The sequence below is a fragment of the Oncorhynchus masou genome, chromosome 6 (assembly GCF_036934945.1).
Source record: "Oncorhynchus masou masou isolate Uvic2021 chromosome 6, UVic_Omas_1.1, whole genome shotgun sequence".
Taxonomy (NCBI): domain Eukaryota; kingdom Metazoa; phylum Chordata; class Actinopteri; order Salmoniformes; family Salmonidae; genus Oncorhynchus; species Oncorhynchus masou.
The window spans coordinates 27,228,677-27,240,574 of NC_088217.1; the positions used below are offsets into that span (position 1 = coordinate 27,228,677).

Consider the following 11,898-nt stretch of genomic DNA (forward strand, 5'->3'; position numbering starts at 1 on the left):
GTTGGTATTCCAGTTTAATTGACCAAGGAGCAGGACCATTTTGATAGCAACCACTGTATTCCTATGGTTCTCATTCAAACCCATGTTAATTTATGCACATTAAAAAAATGGTTATAGTTTCAAAAGTATACATAGTATCAAATATCCTTTGACAAACAATCGAAGTTGGGGCAGTCTGAACATATCAACTTTAGTTTGGCGTTGATAACTTAAACGGTGTAGGAGGAGATAGGTCTAGAATTTTGGGGAGGTTTACCGTTCAATTCTATGGGCCTTTTTTTGCCATTGAAATGCATTGGGAGCTCATTTAATATTGTTACAGTTCAAAAAGTAGAAATACTATAAATAATATTTTCTCAAGCAATCTGAGTTTGGGCAGTCTGGACATTTGGAAGTTGGTTTCGTGTTAATAGCTGAACTATTTTAAGCTCTAGAGCGGGCTAAATAAATCAAATAATATGAGTGTGAAAGAAATCTAGAGTCCCCACCTAAATACCGAAATATGGGGACAGGATGTGTTTTATCCTTACCTCCATGTCTATTAGTAGAGTATTGTGTTTAGATTTGTCAAATCAAGCCCCAGTGTTGAACTCTTTATAAAGTACAGAAATATCTTCAAAGTGAGCCCAGTCTCCACTAAAAGCACTTGTATGCTGTATGCTGCATAGTTTGTTTGAGTAAAGAAGTACACACACATCTGTAAATCAGTTCTGTCCTAACACTGTGTGGGCAGAGTTCACACCCCTAGCCACAGACCAGAGCTCCTTCCCAGGAAGTTGTATTTTCTGAGGCTTGGCTGAATGTTTTCCAACTGAAAAAAATAAGTAATCAAACCAGTCGGCCGTACGATGGCCAGATGAAGGCCTTGCACTGAATGCCAGCTTCTTTCCCACACTTAAGTAAATTACAGTCAGGGACTTCCCAAAACTACAGTTACAGGGTCTGAGGAGATTTGTAAAGTGGTTACTCTAACTGGGGCACTTACTGTGGAGAAAAAAGCAAACAACAGAACATATTCTAAATATTAAACAGGATTTTCTGTGGACCGGCACATTGAAGAATGTGATAATGGGCAGTGAATTACATTCAACTGGCAATTATAGACTATCAATTATAGCAGAATGAAACCACACCAATAAACATATTATATGCTCATTGGAGAGGTTTTGATACAATTGCATATGATTCCACTGCACAAAAAAAGAGAAGAAAGAATATGCAAAGGATTTGAAATTGAACCATGGAGTTATTTATTAGAAATGTTCACAAATGTTTATTGGCCCCAGTTGACTGGTATTACAATGCAGAACTTGGTTTAAGAAGATTGGGCACTGTAGTAGGAGAAGATGGGCACTCAGTATAACAGAAATTCTGGGGTTGTGCCAAGAAGAGCCCAGCAGGTTTAAATGCAGCCGAGCGACACACAAGTCGTGCCTCTCCTAGTCTGTCACACATCTAAATGGGGAGCCACTCCTCACGAGGGATGTTTAAGGTCACCTCCATATCCGGGGTGCATCTGGAATGAACACGACACACATTTAGAACCTTAATGCACACTGAACACCTTTTCCTTATGTACATACTTAGTATACATTTGGAAATGTTAGTTGCTTGTGAAGGCTTAATGCCATAAGGATGAAAGTATTTTGGTGCCATTACAAAGTACCCTTCAGAAATGAAGTGATGATTAAGTATGGGCTATTCTTGATGGATACCTACAATCCTAATGAACAAATAAACAATAAACATTGCACACAAAATGATACACTACATGCACATCAAGTGTGTTCCCCAATTGACATCCTATGACAGATGTACTGTAGGCCACTTCAATTCTGATGTTTAAGACCTACATTTTCCATCCTAAAAATGGCCTATCTGAATGAGAACAAATGATTGGAAAGTAACATCTCCCATTGTCATAAGTAATTCAGAAATACAGAATAAACAAGCTGGCAGCCGTTTCCCTATGGAAGACTATCATATCACAGACGAAGGGGAAAAAACAGGTAAGTTTAAATAAACATACTTTCTCCTCAAAAGTGACTAGAGTGAGAGAAATCAGTTGTATCTGTGCGGACTCACTATTTACCAGCCTGGAAAATTACGAGTTTAAATCAGTCGGAGGCAATACAGCTAATTCCATAGTATAGTATAGTATAGTATAGTATAGTATAGTATAGTAGTACAGTATAGTATAGTAGTAATAGTAGTTATAGTAAACCTATCTTAAGCTTAAAACATGTCAGTGCTAAAAAGTTGTCATTGCTAAGTGAGATTCAGGAGGTTTTCCAAAAACATTGTAATTTCGGCAATACCCTAATTCAACATTAAATCTCCCTTGTATAAAATGTCACGTGAAATTAATGTATTCCCCAGAGGGGAACATTTTATGGTTGAATATTTGATGAGTTGTAGGTATGAGGGATTTTCATGGTCTACAGCGTGGAGTGTCATCTTGCTTTGGAACAGGCTGGGGGGAAATTTGAGCACCTTATTAACCTTTAATGTCAGACTGGGATTCACTCCGCTCTGCTGTGCTTCTTCATTTAAATTTAAGATGGCGCTACAAGTCTGTTTTCAACCCTGGGTAATATTAGATGGTGATACCCCATTACTCTTTCCGAGACATCGGTTTTGATGGAACAAGGAAGAGGTTAAATTCCTGTCACATGTCTATTAGTTCTGTCTAGATGGTTTTGTGACACTGATAAGATGTCAGATAGATAAACAAGCCAACAGTTCAGTGGGTATCGACAGTATATGGTTGGTATTATGACATTGTCAAACTCTTTGCCTAGAGTTGTCAATGTACTACTCTTTGCCTAGAGTTCTCAATGTACTACTCTTTGCCTAGAGTTGTCAATGTACTACTCTTTGCCTAGAGTTGTCAATGTACTACTCTTTGCCTAGAGTTGTCAATGTACTAATCTTTGCCTAGAGTTCTCAATGTACTACTCTTTGCCTAGAGTTGTCAATGTACTAATCTTTGCCTAGAGTTGTCAATGTACTAATCTTTGCCTAGAGTTCTCAATGTACTACTCTTTGCCTAGAGTTGTCAATGTACTACTCTTTGCCTAGAGTTGTCAATGTACTACTCTTTGCCTAGAGTTGTCAATGTACTAATCTTTGCCTAGAGTTCTCAATGTACTACTCTTTGCCTAGAGTTCTCAATGTACTACTCTTTGCCTAGTTTCTTATAGAAAAGAAGGCAAGTAAATTATCATTAGTAATTGTTTTAGTTTTAGAGATGCACTTTAGACAATGTGTCTTCAGGAAAGGTTAATGAGGGGTGTTTTAAAGCCCCCCTAATAGTTTCTTAAGAAACCATTTAATTGTTTTAGTTTTAGAGATGCACTTTAAAATGCTTCAGGAAAGGTTAATGTCTAAAGCCCCCTGCCTTTCCAAAGCCAGATTGTCTAAAGTGCCCACCCTCATGGCATGGATTGGTGATATCACACAACCTATTAAGAGCAGCAGTGTACAGTAAATTGCCTTCCATCACCTCGACATACTTATCTGATTTGGGGAAAACGTCTTGAAAGATGTCTTTCCTGATGTTGGTCCGTGATATTTGCAGTTCCTGGACACTCTTGATCAGCTCTCTGTTCTTATCTTCCAGCTCCGCAATTTCCTGAAATTTTGAAAGCATGAGTGAGTGACACAGAAAGGAAGAAAAAAATATATTTTCAATTAGTCATTTTCCGATAATGCCATGGTAAAAATAAAAATTGGGTTATTTTCACATGATGACCTGTATGGAGTTAGAGTGAGTCTGAGTCCATTATGACTAGTTGAAGTATCAAATTGGTAGAACTTTTCGTAATTATTAACCAAACCTTTTTGTGGATTCCAATTTCTTTTTTTATCGTCTGATTATGTGCGGCCATCAGTTTGACGACACAGGGAATATATGAAACATTTTTCTGAAAACAGAGAGAAAGGAGTAAAGCCATGACAAATGGTGTCAACATCTACCCCTGCCAATAAAGTTTGACTTTAGCTCATTACAAAAAACCTCCACTGTTATTTTCACCTATAATCCAGATACGCTTCAGAAATAGACCTATGCTGATACTTACTGAATGTTTGTATAAAACATTTTAGCGGCAAGTGAGAATCATTCATCCACAAAGAACTATAGACCTTTGTATCCTATGTATTATGTTTGTGTCGAGTGTGTGATAATAGATGTTTATTTTTATTTTTGTATACAGCAGTGCTGTGTGTCCAATTTTCCCTGAGGAACAATGAAGTAAATCCTATCCTACCTTAGCTATGACAGAGAGGACTTCCTGCTCTTCGTGTTGGGATCGTCTCTCCAGGTACACTATCTCTGTCTGGCACAGCAAGTTCACGTCCTCATTCTCATCCTGGAACCACAGGAATGAACAGCATACAACATATGAGACTACAGCCTATTGCGTTCTATTGGAGGAAGTTGCCATTGAGAGAGACCTGTTGACCTGCTGTGTCTCTTTGAGTTTCTCAATCTCTCTCTTTATCTCTGCAATGCGCAGGGCCTTGACGGGGTACTCTTTATCCTTGTAGGTCTTCAGGGTGTGGAGCTCCGCCTGGGCGTTCACCAGCTCTGCCTTCACCCCCCTCAGCTGCTCATGGAGACCTGGCAAGGTAACACACCAAGGGCTTACCCACAGACACTTCAATCATAAATGAGGGAACGGCCCTGCATGCAAACACGTCTTCCCTTTTGAGTTCCCAAACACCAATCGACCAGATTTTCCTTGCACTGTCACACATGCACACACACACACACACACACACACACACACACACACACACACACACACACACACACACACACACACACACACACACACACACACACACACACACACACACACACACACACACACACACACACACACACACAACAATAATATTTAATATCGACATTCACAGGCACATTTACTGTAAAACAAAAGAGTATTCATAATTTACAAGCACACTTGATTTACTGTACTACTATATTTGCTTATGATTTATAATTCTCACTCTGCCAAAGGCATCTCAATTAATAAAAACGGAACTTTGTTGCCTCTGCATTTTACATTATTTATAATATCACCACTTACCTGAAAGTTTGTTCTTTGCAGCAGTCTCAGCCTCCTGGAGCTCTGTCTTGGCCTGCTCCATCTGACTGTGGCTCCAGCTGTTGAATGCAGCTATAGAACTCTTACAGAGAAACAGGGTAGACTTTATTTATTCAGGGTACCAATAATATGCTTCTACAGTGAGGAGAACAAGTATTTGTTACACTGACAATTTTGCAGGTTTTCCTACGTCCTGGAGTGGCCTAGCCAGTCTCCAGACCTGAAACCAATAGAAAATCTTTTAGGAACTGAAAGTCCGTATTGCGCAGCGACAGCCCCGAAACCTGAAGGATTGCAAACAAAGGTTTCTGTACCAAATATTAAGTTCTGTTTTTCTGATATATCAAATACTTATGTCATGTAATAAAATGCAAATTAATTACTTAAAAATCATACAATGTGATTTTCTGGATTTTTGTTTTAGATTCTGTCTCTCACAGTTGAAGTGTACCTATGATAAAAATTACAAACCTCTATATGCGTTGTAAGTAGGAAAACCTGCAAAATCGTCAGTGTATCAAATACTTGTTCTCCCCACTGTATATAATGCTATGTAATGGTACAAATGGTGGTATTGGTTTACTACATTACAAGAGTCTTAGTACGTCTTAACTTCTCAAGGAGAATAAAAGAAAGGTGCTCACACTGTTACACTGTTATCGCCTACCCGACCGTTACAGCTGATGGTGATCTATAGTCTAACTGACCGTTACAGCTGATGGTGATCTATAGTCTAACTGACCGTTACAGCTGATGGTGATCTATAGTCTAACTGACCGTTACAGCTGATGGTGATCTATAGTCTAATTGGCTGTTACAGCTGATGGTGATCTATAGTCTAACTGACCGTTACAGCTGATGGTGATCTATAGTCTAACTGACCGTTACAGCTGATGGTGATCTATAGTCTAACTGACCGTTACAGCTGATGGTGATCTATAGCCTAACTAAGCGTTTCCAAAACTCAGCCCTGGGGACCCCAAAGGGTGCAAATTTAGTTTTTTTGCCCTAGTACTACACAGCTGTTTCAAATAATCAAAGCTTGATCATGAGTTGGTTATTTGAATCAGTTGTGTAGTGCCAGGACAAAACCTGTTCTTCTATCATATCTACAGTATACTTGGTACTTCTGTAGTTCTATCATATCTAGAGAATACAGTTACATACGAGTGCAGTAGAATAGACAGTGAGATGCTTGCCCAATCTATTTGCGTGAGTACTAGGACACAAGTGTGTCCTGTCGTCAATAGAGCAGATATAGAGGAATAGAATGACATAGATTCTATGTACTCACCCCTAATTTGTCATGCCTGATGAGAAATTCCCTGGCTCTGGACACTGACTGTCTGTCTGTGCTGTCTATCTCCCCAGCCATACGGACGTTGCTCTCCTGCAGCAATGCACAGTGCTTCTCCAGCTCCACTAGGGCCTTCTTACTCGACATAATCAGCAACTGAAAGTGGTTGTTATTTGTTTATTTACATGTCAAATGAAATACCTTTCCTATTTATGCAGTATTGTGTTTTAAGTGTAGATCTTGTGGTCTGGTGCACACTTTATAAGGTGTCTCTAAATCATGCCTCCCTTGTACTTGATTGATCAATTAAATTCACTAATTAGTTAGGAACTCCCCTCACCTGGTTGTCTTAATTGGACACAAATTAAAAGGAAATAATAAAAACAAGCAGAAACTATGCCGTCCATGTAATAATTTTGATACATCTGGTCTAAATCTATTACTGCCATGGATTATTTCTTATGGCGTATTACTCCCTCTAGTGGTTGACTGTGGCTATCGACTCAACATGATGACAGGAACGTCTACTATTCAATAGTTGAGGATTTGACTTATCACTTATTTAATGTCTTGTGATATAGCCTATAAATACGTTCAGTGTTTTGATATTTTCTTGTTTCTTCAAAGTGATGGGGTCCAGTTTCACTCTTTCGTTCCTCCTCCGTCGAGAGAGTCGTCCCATAGATGACGCAGTGGACTCTTCATGGCCAGTGTTGGGGTGAGACTTCCCTGTCAAAGGCAAAACATGAAGTCAACCATTTTAGTTAATTTCCCATTGACAATTTATGCCTTCTGCGTCATATGAAGCTGGATTTTCATTCAGTGAATCTTTTCATTCCAGCATGTCAACCTAATCTCAATTTAACATATTTTACATTCAAAGATGAGTTCATAGCTTACCTGGCTTGTCGGTTGTTGGAAAAAAGTTATGGGTGGCAGAGGAGGTCCCACTCTCCTCTCTTCCTGTCGCTGGATAACGCTCGCTTGGTGAGCGAGTAGTCTTGTTGTGCAGTGGGGGCAGAATCACCCAGGGAGGGGGCTCTGTCTTGCTCCTGTTGCATCTCTCCCACTTGCTGTAATCCTAAACAGATATTACTACTATGTATTGTGTGTGTGACTTATGTCTGTCTGTCTGCCTCTCTGTCTGTCTATCTATGGTTCTGTCTCTATCTTGTATATGTATGTATGTATGTATGTATGTATGTATGTATGTATGTATGTATGTATGTATGTATGTATGTATGTATGTATGTATGTATGTATGTATGTATGTATGTATGTATATATATATATATATAATGTGTGTGCTCATCATCATGACAATGAACTTACCAATTTCTTGAAATCTTCCTTCAGTGACTTGACAAGATGGTTTGGCAGTACATTCATTATGTTTTTACATCAATACGTCGTAATAAATTGATTCCAAAGCTGAACTTGGAGTATAATAAGTCATTCTAACTTTTGAAATATAAATACGACTTGCAACCTTGCAAATGTATCTGTAGTCTTGCTGCATAACATAAAAGTTACTCCGGAATGTTCTGTAACGCTTCTCTTCGTCATAGCAACCACATCGACGACGAAAAAGACCGCCACCTACTGGAACATGGACGAAGCTATGGACAAAACATTCTGGATTCGAATTTGGGTAACCAAAAAGGTTACACTGACCGCGGACCCGAGAGATCAACAGACTGTTATGAAACAGCAGGGAGCAGGTCTCGAACCCTCGACCTTCGAGCCCGAAGTCCGGCGCGCTATCGACTGTGCCGCAAAAACGTGCTCGATTTCCGGGTTTATAAACCTAGGGTCGTTACAATAAGTAGCAGGCAATGTTTTGCCTGTATTCCTTTGTAGCTTGCATTTAGTCTACATTCTAGTTCAACCATTTATTTTGAAACAAAAATAGTAAATACAAATTTAGCAAGTTGGTGTGACACAGCGATTTGCACTTCTCTGAAATGAGATAACACAATTCTTCCATAATAGGTATTTTAATGTGATAAAGCATCGCAGAATGTCTGTCGGTGCAATCCGTACTCAATATCCGACCAAAAGTTGAGTAACAATACAATTAAAATACAGATTGTATTTTACATGAATTAAAAGCAGCACTCTGCAATATTTTAAATATAAAATTATCTGAACATTTTATTTATCCTTTATTTTCCCAGGTAAATTGACTGAGAACATGTTCTCATTTGCGACCTGGGGAATAGTTACAGGGGAGAAGAGGGGGATGAGTGAGCCAATTGTAAACTGGGGATTATTAGGTGACCGTGATGGTTTGAGGGAATTTAGCCAGGACACCGGGGTTAACACCCCTACTCTTAGGATGAGTGCCATGGGATCTTTAATGACCTCAGAGAGTCAGGACACCCGTTTAACATCCCATCCAAAAGACGGCACCCTACACAGGGCAGTGTCCCCAATCACTGCCCTGGGGCATTGGGATAGTTTCATACCAGAAGAAAGAGTACCTCTTACTAGCCCTCCAACACCACTTCCAGCAGCATCTGGTCTCCCATCCAGGGACTTACCAGGACAAACCCTCCTTAGCTTCAGAAGCAAGCCAGCAGTGGTATGCAGGGTGGTATGCTGCTGGCATGCTGCTGCTGGCATGCTACTGCTGGAATATGTGACATTGGTTTGTAATACATCATGTTTCCTCATACATAGAGCTGCATTATAATCTTCCACTTTTATATGATTTATCTTATTATCTGTGAACAAGTATTAGCACACAATTGTGGATAGAAAGATGAGTTAATACAGCTGAAAAATAACAGGTTGTAAAAGTTGTCCATTTGAGCGAACCTGTTTACAGAACAAATAAAAAATATACAACAGATAAACATCAGTTGTGATATCACAAAATACAAGTGACAGTATAAAGTTACACAATTTTGTACAATATTCACAGACTGAACAGATGAGATTATTGTTGATTTAACCCAAACAATATTCAAGACAATGACCTAGGCACATGTTTGCATAATAGGCCAGTAGCTGCAAGATTTTGACAAATCCTCTTGAGATTCTTGTTGTGCATCTGAAATGTCACCCTATAGTGTACTACTTATAGGAAATTGGGAGTCATGGGCTCTGGTCAAAAGTAGTGCACTGAATTGGGAACACTGTGCCATTTCAGACATAACATTGGTCTGTGGAATGTTGAATGTTTTCATCTTGACAAGTCGACAGGTTCCAGTGTCTCATCTCGTCTTGCTCTCTTCAATTCCAAACGCGTTGTTGTTGATGTCCATCCGGCTGACCAGCTCGGTGACCAGCGTCTGCAGCATTTGCGAGCGCAGTTTGCTGACCTCCAGAACAGCTTCGTGGTTGACTAACTCAGTGTCGTCAAACACCCTCATGCCACATTGTGTGGCTACCACCACCTCTGGTGCTGTGCTCATTCCTATGAGGAGAAGAGGAGAGAAGATAAAAACACCTACTACTACATACTAGAATGTATTAAAGTGGGGACCTTCATGTTTATAAAGTAATAAAAGTCTAATGCACAAAAATTATATCTTGTAAAATTATACCTTATCATGGCAACAATCACCAACCACTTAAATAGACAAATCTATCTAGCACTGTTAGCAAGAGAACAAAAACAGATCTGGGAACATGCTAGAACCTATAATCTATCTGGAAGTGAACAAGGTTTAAGGTTGTTTGTGGTAATTAGTTAGTAGGACCCATTATAAAGTCATCAGTCACAATCAGGGTCTCCACCCCCAAGAGCTTAAATACCCGGACAGGAAAGGTAGTCTGAGAGAGAGAGAGAGAGACAAGGAGAGAGAGAGAGACAAGGAGAGAGAGAAAATTATAGGGGTAACCCAAAACAAGTTGCAACACAACACAGAACATATCCCTTGAGATGTTACAACAGTTTACCCCAAATTCTGCCACCACATGTGCGTCTCAAATGGAAATGGTACCCTATTCCCAAATAGTGCACTAGTTATAGTGCACCAATCTATGGGCGCTTGTCAGAAGTAGTACACTATGTAGGGAATAGGGTGCAATTTGGGACATAACCATGGACTCAGTTAGCTATCCTAAAGGAGGAATCTCTTATCTACAATCTCATCACTCTGAACAGAGTCAGGAATAGCCTAGCAATGCTCTACAGTAGTCATACATTATGTTGACATGCATGAGAGCAGAGCATGTCAACACTTTGTAGCAGAGCATGTCAACATCATGCAGGTTTGTTCATCTAAAGAACAAATGCAGAGCTGTGGTTGTGGAAAAGTGTGAAGTTCTACTGTTTCTCATAGCCTTTCAAGGTCTTGATAAAGGCCTGGTGGGATGAAACGTCATGCTTATAATCTTAAAATTATAATATTAAATTGTGAGTGAGAGTGTTTCCCCCTGTATTTGTTTTTTCTCTAATAATGCTCTAGAATCATACCATTTAAAGGCAGGCAATAGAGCATACATATTAGGAAATACAGTGCCTTGCGAAAGTATTCGGCCCCCTTGAACTTTGCAACCTTTTGCCACATTTCAGGTTTCAAACATAAAGATATAAAACTGTATTTTTTTGTGAAGAATCAACAACAAGTGGGACACAATCATGAAGTGGAACGACATTTATTGGATATTTCAAACTTTTTTAACAAATCAAAAACTGAAAAATTGGGCGTGCAAAATTATTCAGCCCCTTTACTTAAGTTAATAATTTGTAGCACCACCTTTTGCTGATAAATACGATTACAGCTGTAAGTCGAGGTCTTAAAAGGGGTATGTCTCTATGATGATTCCATACATTCCATACAACCCTTGAATGAGTAGGTGTGTATATATGCAGCCAAGAGGCCCATGATCATCTGGATAACTGCAGAGATCTACAGCTGATGGGATCTGTCCATAGGACAACAATCAGTATATACAAATATATATAAAGGTATCCAGTCAAACCCTTGGACACACCAAACATATCTATATATATACCAAAATTGAACTTTTTGGCAACAATGCAAAACATATCATATAACACACCATCATATATATATATATAAGATATGGAGCCAAATACACACACTGAGGAGGGGAGACGCTTGATTAGTGCATGATTGAGAAATGACCAGGGGAAGGGTGAGGTTTGATGAGGAATGAGGAAGTTCCTTATATGGTGTGTGTCTTGGTAATAATATTTGCTCCTGAGTGGAAAGTAACAGCTGTTATTTTTCATCTATTTGTGCCAATTAGGATGTGCGTTAACACTTTTTTCATTGTTTCTCGATACTGATCGCTGTGATATGGTACTGACCTTACAGAGTGAGTGTCCCTCATACATGTGGAAACGGCCCTGCATGCAAACACACGTCTTTCCTTTTAGCTCCCCAAACACCAGTTTGCCAGCGTGTCCTTGCACTGTGAAGCCACACACACACACACACACACACACACACACACACACACACACACACACACACACACACACACACACACACACACACACACACACAC

The 11,898-nt window shown here is 39.4% G+C and overlaps 1 protein-coding gene across 1 annotated transcript; it reads right to left on the reverse strand.

The window, feature by feature from the left end:
• Nucleotides 1–1,226: 1,226 nt before the first annotated feature.
• On the reverse strand, nt 1,227–8,198 carry c6h20orf96 (chromosome 6 C20orf96 homolog). The gene is made up of 10 exons (XM_064968162.1): nt 7,744–8,198; nt 7,312–7,492; nt 7,004–7,140; nt 6,409–6,567; nt 5,097–5,196; nt 4,467–4,624; nt 4,272–4,373; nt 3,840–3,926; nt 3,516–3,634; nt 1,227–1,516 (listed from the first exon to the last, which is right to left on the reverse strand). The coding sequence occupies exons 1-10, from the start codon at nt 7,798–7,800 to the stop codon at nt 1,456–1,458; spliced, it is 1,161 nt and encodes a 386-aa protein (XP_064824234.1). The 5' UTR covers nt 7,801–8,198; the 3' UTR covers nt 1,227–1,455.
• Between the last annotated feature and the right edge of the window lie 3,700 nt (nt 8,199–11,898).